We start from the raw sequence: 17,500 nt of genomic DNA on the forward strand, positions 1-17,500 counted from the left end.
TAGCCTCTCTACTGTATATAGCCTCTCTACTGTATATAGCCTCTCCACTGTATATAGCCTCTCTACTGTATAGAGCCTCTCTACTGTATATAGCCTCTCTACTGTATATAGCCTCTCTACTGTATAGAGCCTCTCCACTGTATATAGCCTCTCTACTGTATATAGCCTCTCTACTGTATATAGTCTCTCTACTGTATATAGCCTCTCTACTGTATATAGCCTCTCCACTGTATATAGCCTCTCTACTGTATAGAGCCTCTCTACTGTATATAGCCTCTCCACTGTATATAGCCTCTCTACTGTATATAACCTCTCTACTGTATATAGCCTCTCTACTGTATATAGCCTCTCTACTGTATATAGCCTCTCTACTGTATATAGCCTCTCCACTGTATATAGCCTCTCTACTGTATATAACCTCTCTACTGTATATAGCCTCTCTACTGTATATAGCCTCTCTACTGTATAGAGCCTCTCCACTGTATATAGCCTCTCCACTGTATATAGCCTCTCTACTGTATATAGCCTCTCTACTGTATATAGCCTCTCTACTGTATATAGCCTCCCTACTGTATATAGCCTCTCTACTGTATATAGCCTGTCTACTGTTATAGCCTTTCTACTGTATATAGCCTCTCTACTGTATATAGCCTCTCTACTGTATATAGCCTCACTACTGTATATAGCCTCTCTACTGTATATAGCCTCTCTACTGTATATAGCCTCTCTACTGTATATAGCCTGTCTACTGTATATAGCCTCTCTACTGTATATAGCCTCTCTACTGTATATAGCCTCTCTACTGTTATAGCCTCTCTACTGTATATAGCCTCTCTACTGTATATAGCCTCACTACTGTTATAGCCTCTCTACTGTATATAGCCTCTCTACTGTATATAGCCTCTCTACTGTTATAGCCTCTCTACTGTATATAGTCTCACTACTGTATATAGCCTCTCTACTGTATATAGCCTCTCTACTGTATATAGCCTCTCTACTGTATATAGGCTCTCTACTGTATATAGCCTCTCTACTGTATATAGCCTCTCTACTGTATATAGCCTCTCTACTGTATATAGCCTCTACTGTATATAGCCTCTCTACTGTATATAGTCTCTCTACTGTATATAGCCTCTCTACTGTATATAGCCTCTACTGTATATAGCCTCTACTGTATATAGCCTCTCTACTGTATATAGCCTCTCTACTGTATATAGCCTCTCTACTGTATATAGCCTCTCTACTGTATATAGCCTCTCTACTGTATATAGGCTCTCTACTGTATATAGCCTCTCTACTGTATATAGCCTCTCTACTGTATATAGCCTCTCTACTGTATATAGCCTCTACTGTATATAGCCTCTCTACTGTATATAGCCTCTCTACTGTATATAGCCTCTACTGTATATAGCCTCTACTGTATATAGCCTCTCTACTGTATATAGCCTCTCTACTGTATATAGCCTCTCTACTGTATATAGCCTCTCTACTGTATATAGCCTCTCTACTGTATATAGCCTCTCTACTGTATATAGCCTCTCTACTGTATATAGCCTCTCTACTATATATAGCCTCTCTACTGTATATAGCCTCTCTACTGTATATAGCCTCTCTACTGTATATAACCTCTCTACTGTTATAGCCTCTCTACTGTATATAGCCTCTCTACTGTATATAGCCTCTCTACTGTATATAGCCTCTCTACTGTATATAGCCTCTCTACTGTATATAGCCTCTCTACTGTATATAGCCTCTCTACTGTATATAACCTCTCTACTGTATATAGCCTCACTACTGTATATAGCCTCTCTACTGTATATAGCATCTCTACTGTATATAGCCTCTCTACTGTATATAGCCTCTCTACTGTATATAGCCTCTCTACTGTATATAGCCTCTCTACTGTATATAGCCTCTCTACTGTTATAGCCTCTCTACTGTATATAGCCTCTCTACTGTATATAGCCTCTCTACTGTATATAGCCTCTCTACTGTATATAGCCTCTCTACTGTATATAGCCTCTCTACTGTATATAACCTCTCTACTGTATATAGCCTCTCTACTGTATATAGCCTCTCTACTGTTATAGCCTCTCTACTGTATATAGTCTCACTACTGTATATAGCCTCTCTACTGTATATAGCCTCTCTACTGTATATAGCCTCTCTACTGTATATAGGCTCTCTACTGTATATAGCCTCTCTACTGTATATAGCCTCTCTACTGTATATAGCCTCTCTACTGTATATAGCCTCTCTACTGTATATAGCCTCTCTACTGTATATAGCCTCTCTACTGTATATAACCTCTCTACTGTATATAGCCTCACTACTGTATATAGCCTCTCTACTGTATATAGCATCTCTACTGTATATAGCCTCTCTACTGTATATAGCCTCTCTACTGTATATAACCTCTCTACTGTTATAGCCTCTCTACTGTATATAGCCTCTCTACTGTATATAGCCTCTCTACTGTTATATCCTCTCTACTTTATATAACCTCTCTACTGTTATAGCCTCTCTACTCTATATAGCCTGTCTTTTTACTGTTGTTTTATTTCTTTACCTACTTACTGTCCACCTACTACCTTTTTAAAGAGAGGTTAGATAAATCAGGTCAATTACATCTGTACAGTTTTACGCCATAGAGGATGTAATAACGCCACAGGGAACACAAGTCAGCATGCCTGGTTAATAACGCCACAGGGAACACAAGTCAGCATGCCTGGTTAATAACGCCACAGGGAACACAAGTCAGCATGCCTGGTTAATAACGCCACAGGGAACACAAGTCAGCATGCCTGGTTAATAACGCCACAGGGAACACAAGTCAGCATGCCTGGTTAATAACGCCACAGGGAACACAAGTCAGCATGCCTGGTTAATAACGCCACAGGGAACACAAGTCAGCATGCCTGGTTAATAACGCCACAGGGAACACAAGTCAGCATGCCTGGTTAATAACGCCACAGGGAACACAAGTCAGCATGCCTGGTTAATAACGCCACAGGGAACACAAGTCAGCATGCCTGGTTAATAACGCCACAGGGAACACAAGTCAGCATGCCTGGTTAATAACGCCACAGGGAACACAAGTCAGCATGCCTGGTTAATAACGCCACAGGGAACACAAGTCAGCATGCCTGGTTAATAACGCCACAGGGAACACAAGTCAGCATGCCTGGTTAATAACGCCACAGGGAACACAAGTCAGCATGCCTGGTTAATAACGCCACAGGGAACACAAGTCAGCATGCCTGGTTAATAACGCCACAGGGAACACAAGTCAGCATGCCTGGTTAATAACGCCACAGGGAACACAAGTCAGCATGCCTGGACATTACAACAGCGTTAGTACACAATGACAAAGAGCAGTGTGTGGTTGGATGCCCTGGTTCCTCACAACACATCCCAGCCTATCAGAGCAGTGTGTGGTTGGATGCCCTGGTTCCTCACAACACATCCCAGCCTATCAGAGCAGTGTGTGGTTGGATGCCCTGGTTCCTCACAACACATCCCAGCCTATCAGAGCAGTGTGTGGTTGGATGCCCTGGTTCCTCACAACACATCCCAGCCTATCAGAGCAGTGTGTGGTTGGATGCCCTGTTTCCTCACAACACATCCCAGCCTATCAGAGCAGTGTGTGGTTGGATGCCCTGTTTCCTCACAACACATCCCAGCCTATCAGAGCAGTGTGTGGTTGGATGCCCTGTTTCCTCACAACACATCCCAGCCTATCAGAGCAGTGTGTGGTTGGATGCCCTGTTTCCTCACAACACATCCCAGCCTATCAGAGCAGTGTGTGGTTGGATGCCCTGGTTCCTCACAACACATCCCAGCCTATCAGAGCAGTGTGTGGTTGGATGCCCTGTTTCCTCACAACACATCCCAGCCTATCAGAGCAGTGTGTGGTTGGATGCCCTGTTTCCTCACAACACATCCCAGCCTATCAGAGCAGTGTGTGGTTGGATGCCCTGTTTCCTCACAACACATCCCAGCCTATCAGAGCAGTGTGTGGTTGGATGCCCTGGTTCCTCACAACACATCCCAGCCTATCAGAGCAGTGTGTGGTTGGATGCCCTGTTTCCTCACAACACATCCCAGCCTATCAGAGCAGTGTGTGGTTGGATGCCCTGGTTCCTCACAACACATCCCAGCCTATCAGAGCAGTGTGTGGTTGGATGCCCTGGTTCCTCACAACACATCCCAGCCTATCAGGGCAGTGTGTGGTTGGATGCCCTGTTTCCTCACAACACATCCCAGCCTATCAGGGCAGTGTGTGGTTGGATGCCCTGTTTCCTCACAACACATCCCAGCCTATCAGAGCAGTGTGTGGTTGGATGCCCTGTTTCCTCACAACACATCCCAGCCTATCAGGGCAGTGTGTGGTTGGATGCCCTGTTTCCTCACAACACATCCCAGCCTATCAGAGCAGTGTGTGGTTGGATGCCCTGTTTCCTCACAACACATCCCAGCCTATCAGAGCAGTGTGTGGTTGGATGCCCTGTTTCCTCACAACACATCCCAGCCTATCAGAGCAGTGTGTGGTTGGATGCCCTGTTTCCTCACAACACATCCCAGCCTATCAGAGCAGTGTGTGGTTGGATGCCCTGTTTCCTCACAACACATCCCAGCCTATCAGAGCAGTGTGTGGTTGGATGCCCTGTTTCCTCACAACACATCCCAGCCTATCAGAGCAGTGTGTGGTTGGATGCCCTGTTTCCTCACAACACATCCCAGCCTATCAGAGCAGTGTGTAGTTGGATGCCCTGGTTCCTCACAACACATCCCAGCCTATCAGAGCAGTGTGTGGTTGGATGCCCTGGTTCCTCACAACACATCCCAGCCTATCAGAGCAGTGTGTGGTTGGATGCCCTGGTTCCTCACAACACATCCCAGCCTATCAGAGCAGTGTGTGGTTGGATGCCCTGGTTCCTCACAACACATCCCAGCCTATCAGAGCAGTGTGTGGTTGGATGCCCTGGTTCCTCACAACACATCCCAGCCTATCAGAGCAGTGTGTGGTTGGATGCCCTGTTTCCTCACAACACATCCCAGCCTATCAGAGCAGTGTGTGGTTGGATGCCCTGGTTCCTCACAACACATCCCAGCCTATCAGAGCAGTGTGTGGTTGGATGCCCTGGTTCCTCACAACACATCCCAGCCTATCAGAGCAGTGTGTGGTTCCTCACAACACATCCCAGCCTATCAGAGCAGTGTGTGGTTGGATGCCCTGTTTCCTCACAACACATCCCAGCCTATCAGAGCAGTGTGTGGTTGGATGCCCTGGTTCCTCACAACACATCCCAGCCTATCAGAGCAGTGTGTGGTTCCTCACAACACATCCCAGCCTATCAGAGCAGTGTGTGGTTGGATGCCCTGTTTCCTCACAACACATCCCAGCCTATCAGAGCAGTGTGTGGTTGGATGCCCTGGTTCCTCACAACACATCCCAGCCTATCAGAGCAGTGTGTGGTTGGATGCCCTGGTTCCTCACAACACATCCCAGCCTATCAGAGCAGTGTGTGGTTGGATGCCCTGGTTCCTCACAACACATCCCAGCCTATCAGAGCAGTGTGTGGTTGGATGCCCTGGTTCCTCACAACACATCCCAGCCTATCAGAGCAGTGTGTGGTTGGATGCCCTGGTTCCTCACAACACATCCCAGCCTATCAGAGCAGTGTGTGGTTGGATGCCCTGTTTCCTCACAACACATCCCAGCCTATCAGAGCAGTGTGTGGTTGGATGCCCTGGTTCCTCACAACACATCCCAGCCTATCAGAGCAGTGTGTGGTTGGATGCCCTGGTTCCTCACAACACATCCCAGCCTATCAGAGCAGTGTGTGGTTGGATGCCCTGTTTCCTCACAACACATCCCAGCCTATCAGAGCAGTGTGTGGTTGGATGCCCTGGTTCCTCACAACACATCCCAGCCTATCAGAGCAGTGTGTGGTTGGATGCCCTGGTTCCTCACAACACATCCCAGCCTATCAGAGCAGTGTGTGGTTGGATGCCCTGGTTCCTCACAACACATCCCAGCCTATCAGAGCAGTGTGTGGTTCCTCACAACACATCCCAGCCTATCAGAGCAGTGTGTGGTTGGATGCCCTGTTTCCTCACAACACATCCCAGCCTATCAGAGCAGTGTGTGGTTGGATGCCCTGGTTCCTCACAACACATCCCAGCCTATCAGAGCAGTGTGTGGTTCCTCACAACACATCCCAGCCTATCAGAGCAGTGTGTGGTTGGATGCCCTGGTTCCTCACAACACATCCCAGCCTATCAGAGCAGTGTGTGGTTGGATGCCCTGTTTCCTCACAACACATCCCAGCCTATCAGAGCAGTGTGTGGTTGGATGCCCTGGTTCCTCACAACACATCCCAGCCTATCAGAGCAGTGTGTGGTTGGATGCCCTGGTTCCTCACAACACATCCCAGCCTATCAGAGCAGTGTGTGGTTGGATGCCCTGGTTCCTCACAACACATCCCAGCCTATCAGAGCAGTGTGTGGTTCCTCACAACACATCCCAGCCTATCAGAGCAGTGTGTGGTTGGATGCCCTGTTTCCTCACAACACATCCCAGCCTATCAGAGCAGTGTGTGGTTGGATGCCCTGGTTCCTCACAACACATCCCAGCCTATCAGAGCAGTGTGTGGTTCCTCACAACACATCCCAGCCTATCAGAGCAGTGTGTGGTTGGATGCCCTGTTTCCTCACAACACATCCCAGCCTATCAGAGCAGTGTGTGGTTGGATGCCCTGGTTCCTCACAACACATCCCAGCCTATCAGAGCAGTGTGTGGTTGGATGCCCTGGTTCCTCACAACACATCCCAGCCTATCAGAGCAGTGTGTGGTTGGATGCCCTGGTTCCTCACAACACATCCCAGCCTATCAGAGCAGTGTGTGGTTCCTCACAACACATCCCAGCCTATCAGAGCAGTGTGTGGTTCCTCACAACACATCCCAGCCTATCAGAGCAGTGTGTGGTTGGATGCCCTGGTTCCTCACAACACATCCCAGCCTATCAGAGCAGTGTGTGGTTGGATGCCCTGGTTCCTCACAACACATCCCAGCCTATCAGAGCAGTGTGTGGTTGGATGCCCTGGTTCCTCACAACACATCCCAGCCTATCAGAGCAGTGTGTGGTTGGATGCCCTGGTTCCTCACAACACATCCCAGCCTATCAGAGCAGTGTGTGGTTGGATGCCCTGTTTCCTCACAACACATCCCAGCCTATCAGAGCAGCGCTGTATGAGTTACTGTGTAACCATGGAAACCACACATGGTGCATGTAAAGTCACATTAGTTGATCATCAGCCGCTTATCAAGTCTCTGACAGGGTCCTGAGGGGGACTAAGGAGAGTCTCTGACAGGGTCCTGAGGGGGACTAAGGAAAGTCTCTGACAGGGTCCTGAGGGGGACTAAGGAGAGTCTCTGACAGGGTCCTGAGGGGGACTAAGGAGAGTCTCTGACAGGGTCCTGAGGGGGACTAAGGAGAGTCTCTGACAGGGTCCTGAGGGGGACTAAGGAGAGTCTCTGACAGGGTCCTGAGGGGGACTAAGGAGAGCCTCTGACAGGGTCCTGAGGGGGACTAAGGAGAGCCTCTGACAGGGTCCTGAGGGGGACTAAGGAGAGCCTCTGACAGGGTCCTGAGGGGGACTAAGGAGAGCCTCTGACAGGGTCCTGAGGGGGACTAAGGAGAGTCTCTGACAGGGTACTGAGGGGGACTAAGGAGAGTCTCTGACAGGGTCCTGAGGGGGACTAAGGAGAGTCTCTGACAGGGTCCTGAGGGGGACTAAGGAGAGCCTCTGACAGGGTCCTGAGGGGGACTAAGGAGAGTCTCTGACAGGGTCCTGAGGGGGACTAAGGAGAGCCTCTGACAGGGTCCTGAGGGGGACTAAGGAGAGCCTCTGACAGGGTCCTGAGGGGGACTAAGGAGAGCCTCTGACAGGGTCCTGAGGGGGACTAAGGAGAGTCTCTGACAGGGTCCTGAGGGGGACTAAGAAGAGTCTCTGACAGGGTCCTGAGGGGGACTAAGGAGAGCCTCTGACAGGGTCCTGAGGGGGACTAAGGAGAGCCTCTGACAGGGTCCTGAGGGGGACTAAGGAGAGCCTCTGACAGGGTCCTGAGGGGGACTAAGGAGAGCCTCTGACAGGGTCCTGAGGGGGACTAAGGAGAGCCTCTGACAGGGTCCTGAGGGGGACTAAGGAGAGTCTCTGACAGGGTCCTGAGGGGGACTAAGGAGAGTCTCTGACAGGGTCCTGAGGGGGACTAAGGAGAGCCTCTGACAGGGTCCTGAGGGGGACTAAGGAGAGTCTCTGACAGGGTCCTGAGGGGGACTAAGGAGAGCCTCTGACAGGGTCCTGAGGGGGACTAAGGAGAGCCTCTGACAGGGTCCTGAGGGGGACTAAGGAGAGCCTCTGACAGGGTCCTGAGGGGGACTAAGGAGAGCCTCTGACAGGGTCCTGAGGGGGACTAAGGAGAGCCTCTGACAGGGTCCTGAGGGGGACTAAGGAGAGTCTCTGACAGGGTCCTGAGGGGGACTAAGGAGATCAGGGAGTCTGTTTATAATATGTAGGAGTAGTGTTACTACCAACGATCAGTTATCTGACTAAATAAATGAGAGAATCCCTGGGTTTTATTGGGTTCTGTTTTGCGTGGACATTGATGTATTCTACTGTGTGTGTGTGTGTGTGTGTGTCTGTGTGTTTGTGTCTGTGTGTCTGTGTGTGTGTCTGTGTGTCTGTGTGTGTGTCTGTGCCTGTGTGTCTGTGTGTGTGTGTGTCTGTGCCTGTGTGTCTGTGTGTGTGTGTGTCTGTGCCTGTGTGTCTGTGTGTGTGTGTGTGTGTGTGTGTGTGTGTGTGTGTGTGTGTGTGTGTGTGTGTGTGTGTGTGTGTGTGTGTGTGTGTGTGTGTGTGTGTGTGTGTGTGTGTGTGTGTGTGTGTGTGTGAGAGTGAGTGAGTGAGTGTTTCTGTTTTTACTATCCAGGAGGGGACCATCATTTCTAGGAAGGGAAGGATAGTAAAACAAGGAACATTTTGTCGGTCCGCACAAGGAAAAAGGCTATTTTAGGCGTTATGGGTTAGATTTAGGGATTTAGGGTTGGGGTCAGGAGTCAGGGTTAGGGGTTGTGGTCAGAAGTCAGGGTTAGGGGTTGGGGTCAGGGTCAGGAGTCAGGGTTAGGGGTTAGGGGTCAGGAGTCAGGGTTAGGGGTTGGGGTCAGGGTCAGGAGTCAGGGTTAGGGGTTGTGGTCAGGAGTCAGGGTTAGGGGTTGGGGTCAGGGTCAGGAGTCAGGGTCAGGAGTCAGGGTTGGGGTCAGGGTCAGGAGTCAGGGTTAGGGGTTGGGGTCAGGAGTCAGGGTTAGGGGTTGGGGTCAGGGTCAGGAGTCAGGGTTAGGGGTTGGGGTCAGGAGTCAGGGTTAGGTGTTGGGGTCAGGGTCAGGAGTCAGGGTTAGGGGTTGGGGTCAGGGTCAGGAGTCAGGAGTCAGGGTTGGGGTCAGGGTCAGGAGTCAGGGTTAGGGGTTGGGGTCAGGAGTCGGGGTTGGGGTCAGGGTCAGGAGTTGGGGTCAGGGTCAGGAGTTAGGGTTAGGGGTTGGGGTCAGGGTCAGGAGTCAGGGTTGGGGTCAGGGTCAGGGGTTGGGGTCAGGGTCAGGAGTCAGGGTTGGGGTCAGAAGTCAGGGTTAGGGGTTGGGGTTAGGAGTCAGGGTTAGGAGTTGGGGTCAGGAGTCAGGGTTAGAGGTTGGGGTCAGGAGTCAGGGTTAGGGGTTGGGGTCAGGAGTCAGGGTTAGGGGTTGGGGTCAGGAGTAGGGGTTAGGAGTTGGGATTAGGAGTCAGGGTTATGAGTTGGGGTCAAGAGTCAGGGTTAGGGGTTGGGGTCAGGAGTCAGGGTGAGGAGTCAGGGTTAGTAGTTGGGGTTAGGGGTTGGGGTCAGGAGTCAGTGTCAGGAGTCAGGGTTAGGGGTTGGGGTTAGGGGTTAGGGTTGGGGGTCAGGGTCAGGGTTAGGGGTTAGGGTCAGGGTCAGGGGTCAGGGTCAGGGTCAGGGTTAGGGGTTGGGTTCAGGGTTAGGGTTTAGGGGTTAGGGTTTGGGGTCAGGGTTAGGGGTTAGGGGTTAGGGTTTGGGGTCAAGGTTAGGGGTTAGGGTCAGGGGTTGGGGTCAGGGTTAAGGGTTGCAGTCAGGGTTGGGGTCAGGGTTAGGGGTTAGGAGTCAGGGTTAGGGGTTGGGGTCAGAAGTCAGGGTTAGGAGTCAGGGTTAGGGTTTGGGGTCAGGGTTAGGGGTTGGAGTCAGGGTTAGGGGTTGGGGTCAGGAGTCAGTGTTAGGAGTCAGGGTTAGGGGTTGGGGTTAGGGGTTAGGAGTCAGGGTTAGGGGTTGGGGTCAGCAGTCAGGGTTAGGAGTCAGGGTTAGGGTTTGTGGTCAGGGTTAGGGGTTGGGGTGAGGTCCCGTGTGACTAAGGAGAGTCTCTGACAGGGTCCTGAGGGGGACTAAGGAGAGTCTCTGACAGGGTCCTGAGGGGGACTAAGGAGATCAGGGAGTCTGTTTATAATATGTAGGAGTAGTGTTACTACCAACGATCAGTTATCTGACTAAATAAATGAGAGAATCCCTGGGTTTTATTGGGTTCTGTTTTGCGTGGACATTGATGTATTCTACTGTGTGTGTGTGTGTGTGTGTGTCTGTGTGTGTGTGTCTGTGTGTCTGTGTGTGTGTCTGTGTGTCTGTGTGTGTGTCTGTGCCTGTGTGTCTGTGTGTGTGTGTGTCTGTGCCTGTGTGTCTGTGTGTGTGTGTGTCTGTGCCTGTGTGTCTGTGTGTGTGTGTGTGTGTGTGTGTGTGTGTGTGTGTGTGTGTGTGTGTGTGTGTGTGTGTGTGTGTGTGTGTGTGTGTGTGTGTGTGTGTGTGTGTGTGTGTGTGTGTGTGTGTGTGTGTGTGTGTGTGTGTGTGTGTGTGTGAGAGTGAGTGAGTGAGTGTTTCTGTTTTTACTATCCAGGAGGGGACCATCATTTCTAGGAAGGGAAGGATAGTAAAACAAGGAACATTTTGTCGGTCCGCACAAGGAAAAAGGCTATTTTAGGCGTTATGGGTTAGATTTAGGGATTTAGGGTTGGGGTCAGGAGTCAGGGTTAGGGGTTGTGGTCAGAAGTCAGGGTTAGGGGTTGGGGTCAGGGTCAGGAGTCAGGGTTAGGGGTTAGGGGTCAGGAGTCAGGGTTAGGGGTTGGGGTCAGGGTCAGGAGTCAGGGTTAGGGGTTGTGGTCAGGAGTCAGGGTTAGGGGTTGGGGTCAGGGTCAGGAGTCAGGGTCAGGAGTCAGGGTTGGGGTCAGGGTCAGGAGTCAGGGTTAGGGGTTGGGGTCAGGAGTCAGGGTTAGGGGTTGGGGTCAGGGTCAGGAGTCAGGGTTAGGGGTTGGGGTCAGGAGTCAGGGTTAGGTGTTGGGGTCAGGGTCAGGAGTCAGGGTTAGGGGTTGGGGTCAGGGTCAGGAGTCAGGAGTCAGGGTTGGGGTCAGGGTCAGGAGTCAGGGTTAGGGGTTGGGGTCAGGAGTCGGGGTTGGGGTCAGGGTCAGGAGTTGGGGTCAGGGTCAGGAGTTAGGGTTAGGGGTTGGGGTCAGGGTCAGGAGTCAGGGTTGGGGTCAGGGTCAGGGGTTGGGGTCAGGGTCAGGAGTCAGGGTTGGGGTCAGAAGTCAGGGTTAGGGGTTGGGGTTAGGAGTCAGGGTTAGGAGTTGGGGTCAGGAGTCAGGGTTAGAGGTTGGGGTCAGGAGTCAGGGTTAGGGGTTGGGGTCAGGAGTCAGGGTTAGGGGTTGGGGTCAGGAGTAGGGGTTAGGAGTTGGGATTAGGAGTCAGGGTTATGAGTTGGGGTCAAGAGTCAGGGTTAGGGGTTGGGGTCAGGAGTCAGGGTGAGGAGTCAGGGTTAGTAGTTGGGGTTAGGGGTTGGGGTCAGGAGTCAGTGTCAGGAGTCAGGGTTAGGGGTTGGGGTTAGGGGTTAGGGTTGGGGGTCAGGGTCAGGGTTAGGGGTTAGGGTCAGGGTCAGGGGTCAGGGTCAGGGTCAGGGTTAGGGGTTGGGTTCAGGGTTAGGGTTTAGGGGTTAGGGTTTAGGGTCAGGGTTAGGGGTTAGGGGTTAGGGTTTGGGGTCAAGGTTAGGGGTTAGGGTCAGGGGTTGGGGTCAGGGTTAAGGGTTGCAGTCAGGGTTGGGGTCAGGGTTAGGGGTTAGGAGTCAGGGTTAGGGGTTGGGGTCAGAAGTCAGGGTTAGGAGTCAGGGTTAGGGTTTGGGGTCAGGGTTAGGGGTTGGAGTCAGGGTTAGGGGTTGGGGTCAGGAGTCAGTGTTAGGAGTCAGGGTTAGGGGTTGGGGTTAGGGGTTAGGAGTCAGGGTTAGGGGTTGGGGTCAGCAGTCAGGGTTAGGAGTCAGGGTTAGGGTTTGTGGTCAGGGTTAGGGGTTGGGGTGAGGTCCCGTGTGACTCAGCTGGTAGAGCATTGCTCTTGCAACACCAGGGTTGTGTGTTTGATTCCCGCTGGGGACCAGTAAGAATGGAGATGTACTCAGTCACTAATGTAAGTCTCTCTGGATAAGAGCATCTGATAAGTGACCTATATGTTTAAGTCTAGAGGGTAAATTTAGGAATGGGAATCAACTGTTTGGTCATCACGAGGATAGTAAAACAAACGTGTGTGTGTGTGTGTGTGTGTGTGTGTGTGTGTGTGTGTGTGTGTGTGTGTGTGTGTGTGTGTGTGTGTGTGTGAACTGACCTGCAGCTTGCTCCTCATCTTGGCGATGAAGCCGTTGAGAGGAAAGATAAGGATCACCGTGGCGATGCCGGCTAGGGCTGACGGACCCAGAAGCTGTTAGATACAGGAGAGGACAGAGAGCTATCTCAATGAGAGCAGGAGAGGGGTAACAACAGTGTGTGTTCTACCTACCTGCCACAGGAAGTAGTGACAGAGAGCTATCTCAATGGGAGCAGGAGAGGGGTAACAACAGTGTGTGTTCTACCTACCTGCCACAGGAAGTAGAGACAGAGAGCTATCTCAATGGGAGCAGGAGAGGGGTAACAACAGTGTGTGTTCTACCTACCTGCCACAGGAAGTAGAGACAGAGAGATATCTCAATGGGAGCAGGAGAGGGGTAACAACAGTGTGTGTTCTACCTACCTGCCACAGGAAGTAGAGACAGAGAGCAATCTCAATGGGAGCAGGAGTGGGGTAACAACAGTGTGTGTTCTACCTACCTGCCACAGGAAGTAGTGACAGAGAGCTATCTCAATGGGAGCAGGAGAGGGGTAACAACAGTGTGTGTTCTACCTACCTGCCACAGGAAGTAGAGACAGAGAGCTATCTCAATGGGAGCAGGAGAGGGGTAACAACAGTGTGTGTTCTACCTACCTGCCACAGGAAGTAGAGACAGAGAGATATCTCAATGGGAGCAGGAGAGGGGTAACAACAGTGTGTGTTCTACCTACCTGCCACAGGAAGTAGAGACAGAGAGCTATCTCAATGGGAGCAGGAGAGGGGTAACAACAGTGTGTGTTCTACCTACCTGCCACAGGAAGTAGAGACAGAGAGCTATCTCAATGGGAGCAGGAGAGGGGTAACAACAGTGTGTGTTCTACCTACCTGCCACAGGAAGTAGAGACAGAGAGCTATCTCAATGGGAGCAGGAGAGGGGTAACAACAGTGTGTGTTCTACCTACCTGCCACAGGAAGTAGAGACAGAGAGCTATCTCAATGGGAGCAGGAGAGGGATAACAACAGTGTGTGTTCTACCTACCTGCCACAGGAAGTAGAGACAGAGAGCTATCTCAATGGGAGCATGGGGAGGGGTAACAACAGTGTGTGTTCTACCTACCTGCCACAGGAAGTAGAGACAGAGAGCTATCTCAATGGGAGCAGGAGAGGGGTAACAACAGTGTGTGTTCTACCTACCTGCCACAGGAAGTAGAGACAGAGAGCTATCTCAATGGGAGCAGGAGAGGGGTAACAACAGTGTGTGTTCTACCTACCTGCCACAGGAAGTAGAGACAGAGAGCTATCTCAATGGGAGCAGGAGAGGGGTAACAACAGTGTGTGTTCTACCTACCTGCCACAGGAAGTAGAGACAGAGAGCTATCTCAATGGGCGCCACCCACACAGCGTTAAAATACACCACCATGTCCATGAGCTTCTGAGTGTCGGCTGACACCAGGTTAACAATCTCTCCCACGGTACAGGACTGCCGCGCTGCACTGCTGATCACTAGAGACTACAGGGGGGAGGGAGGAGGGGAGAGAGACAGACAGACAGACAGACAGACAGACAGTGTTAGAGTGTTAACCACCTAAAAGGAGACGCCCCCCGTCCCCCCCCGTCCCTTTGTATGTTGTAGTCTGATCATTCGTTTGTTGTTTTCTTCCTGTATGAAATGTGCAAATTGTATTAAATCATTTCCATTCAGTCTTTGCTGCCATTAATACACTGTAATGCTTCTAAAATGGTATGATTAAAAAACCATCCTCTCTCTCTCTTCTCGTTGTCTCTTTCTCTCTCTCTCCGTACCTTCCTGTAGACCAAGCCCATGACAGCGGTCTTCACCCTCATTCCCACGGTGAAGCAGGAGTACATGTACTGATGGTTGAACAGGGACTGGAGGCTGGACAGGAGGAACAACAGGAAGGCAAACATGAAGCCCTTCCACAGGTCGCTGTCCTGGTCACGCATGAACCCCAGGAGGAGGCTGGAGGGGGAGGAGGAACAACAGGAAGGTAAACATGAACCCCAGGAGGAGGCTGGAGGGGGAGGAGAAAAAACATGGTTTTACATGATGCTATGTTCCAGAGACAAACTGAGAAACTGAGATGTACTTAAATAATTTGGGCTGTATACTCCTACACACCTGTTCTGATGCACCAGGGTGCTATTTGGGACCCAGAGAGGGTTCTGTAGGGTGTGTAAATTAGGGTGTTATTTGGGACCCAGTAGGGTTCTGTAGGGTGTGTAAATTAGGGGGCTATTTGGGACCCAGAGAGGGTTCTGTAGGGTGTGTAAATTAGGGGGCTATTTGGGACCAAGACAGTGTTCTGTAGGGTGTGTAAATTAGGGGGGTATTTGGGACCCAGAGAGGGTTCTGTAGGGTGTGTAGATTAGGGGGTTATTTGGGACACAGAGAGGGTTCTGTAGGGTGTGTAAATTAGGGGGCTATTTGGGACCCATACAGGGTTCTGTAGGGTGTGTAAATTAGGGGGCTATTTGGGACCCAGACAGGGTTCTGTAGGGTGGGTAAATTAGGGTGTTATTTGGGACCCAGTAGGGTTATGTAGGGTGTGTAAATTAGGGGGCTATTTGGGACCCAGACAGGGTTCTGTAGGGTGTGTAAATTAGGGGGTTATTTGGGACCCAGTAGGGTTCTGTAGGGTGTGTAAATTAGGGTGCTATTTGGGACTCAGAGAGGGTTCTGTAGGGTGGGTAAATTAGGGGGTTATTTAGGACCCAGAGAGGGTTTGTAGGGTGTGCAAATTAGGGTGTTATTTGAGACGCAGACAGGGTTTTGTAGGGTGGGTAAATTAGGGTGTTATTTGGGACCCAGAGAGGGTTTTGTAGGGTGGGTAAATTAGGGTGTTATTTGGGACCCAGAGAGGGTTTTGTAGGGTGGGTAAATTAGGGGGTTATTGGGACCCAGAGAGGGTTTTGTAGGGTGGGTAAATTAGGGTGTTATTTGGGACCCAGACAGGGTTTTGTAGGGTGGGTAAATTAGGGGGTTATTTGGGACCCAGAGAGGGTTTGTAGGGTGGTTAAATTAGGGGTTATTTGGGACCCAGACAGGGTTTGTAGGGTGGGTAAATTAGGGGGTTATTTGGGACCCAGACAGGGTTTGTAGGGTGGGTAAATTAGGGGGTTATTTGGGACTCAAACAGGGTTTGTAGGGTGTGTAAATTAGGGTGTTATTTGGGACCCAGACAGGGTTTGTAGGGTGGGTAAATTAGGGTGTTATTTGGGACCCAGACAGGGTTTGTAGGGTGGGTAAATTAGGGGGTTATTTGGGACTCAGACAGGGTTTGTAGGGTGGGTAAATGTAAAATAGAGAATGGGTGAGGAGCAACAATGTGTTTGTGATGTCCTAACGTTGACCAGGGTCCACACACTCTCTCCTGGGTCAACGTAGTGTCCTAACGTTGACCAGGGTCCACACACTCTCTCCTGGGTCAACGTAGTGTCCTAACGTTGACCAGGGTCCACACATTCTCTCCTGGGTCAACGTAGTGTCCTAACGTTGACCAGGGTCCACACACTCTGGGTCTCACCTGAGCACCTGTGGTATGGAGAACATGAAGGCGTCGTGGAAGACGAGGAAGAGGGTCCCTTTGAGGAAGAAAGGTCCGAAGCTCCGAGCCAGAACTCTGAAGAGACAGAACCCTGAGTTCTGTTCCTGTCTCAGCTTCTTCAACAGCTGGGTTTGTTCTGTCAGTTTGGGACCTGTAGGACGGCAGCCAGACAGACTACACTCCTCCTTTCTGGTGGAGGGAGATATTAAACAGCTGGGTCTGTTCTGTCAGTTTAGGACTCACCGTATGTAGTGTGTAGGGTGTGGTGTGTAGTGTGTAGGGTGTGGTGTGTAGGGTGTAGGGTGTAGTGTGTGTAGGGTGTGGGTTGTAGTGTGTAGGGTGTAGTGTGTGGTGTGTGGTGTGTAGGGTGTAGTGTGTAGGGTGTGGTGTGTAGGGTGTAGGGTGTGGTGTGTAGGGTGTAGTGTGTAGGGTGTGGGTTGTAGGGTGTAGTGTGTAGGGTGTAGTGTGTAGGGTGTAGTATGTGGTGTGTAGGGTGTAGTGTGTAGGGTGTGGTGTGTAGGGTGTAGTGTGTAGGGTGTAGTGTGTAGGGTGTAGGGTGTGGTGTGTAGGGTGTAGTATGTGGTGTGTATGGTGTAGGGTGTAGGGTGTAGTGTGTAGGGTGTGGTGTGTAGTATGTAGGGTGTGGTGTGTATGGTGTAGGGTGTAGGGTGTAGTGTGTAGGGTGTGGTGTGTAGTATGTTTCTGTGTAGGGTGTGGTATGTGGTGTGTAGGGTGTAGGGTATGGTGTAGTGTGTATGGTGTAGTGTGTAGGGTGTGGTGTGTAGTATTTATTGTGTAGTGATCTGGTGTGTAGTGTGTAGGGTGTAGTGTCTAGGGTGTAGGGTGTGGTGTGTAGGGTGTAGTGTGTACGGTGTGGTGTGTAGGGTGTAGTGTGTGGGTTGTAGTGTGTGTGGTGTGTAGGGTGTAGGGTGTGGTGTGTAGGGTGTAGTGTGTAGGGTGTGGGTTGTAGTGTGTAGGGTGTGGTGTGTAGGGTGTAGTGTGTAGGGTGTGGTGTGTAGGGTGTAGTGTGTAGTGTGTAGTGTGTGGGTTGTAGTGTGTAGGGTGTGGTGTGTAGGGTGTAGTGTGTAGGGTGTGGTGTGTAGGGTGTAGTGTGTAGTGTGTAGTGTGTGGGGTGTGGGGTGTAGGGTGTAGGGTGTGGTGTGTAGGGTGTAGTGTGTAGTGTGTAGTGTGTGGGGTGTGGAGTGTAGGGTGTAGGGTGTGGTGT

At 50.9% G+C, this 17,500-nt stretch overlaps 1 protein-coding gene across 1 annotated transcript in view; it reads right to left on the reverse strand.

Annotated features, from left to right (window-relative positions):
* Positions 1-17,500, reverse strand: part of mrp1 (multidrug resistance protein 1) — a gene marked incomplete in the record, with an annotated part of 82,717 nt that overhangs the window by 34,699 nt on the left and 30,518 nt on the right. Inside the window, 4 exon segments of the mRNA NM_001168330.1 lie at positions 12,731-12,823; positions 14,058-14,219; positions 14,513-14,690; positions 16,255-16,464. Of these exon segments, the coding sequence (NP_001161802.1) occupies positions 12,731-12,823; positions 14,058-14,219; positions 14,513-14,690; positions 16,255-16,464 (643 nt within the window).

This window comes from Oncorhynchus mykiss, chromosome 13 (assembly GCF_013265735.2).
Source record: "Oncorhynchus mykiss isolate Arlee chromosome 13, USDA_OmykA_1.1, whole genome shotgun sequence".
Taxonomy (NCBI): domain Eukaryota; kingdom Metazoa; phylum Chordata; class Actinopteri; order Salmoniformes; family Salmonidae; genus Oncorhynchus; species Oncorhynchus mykiss.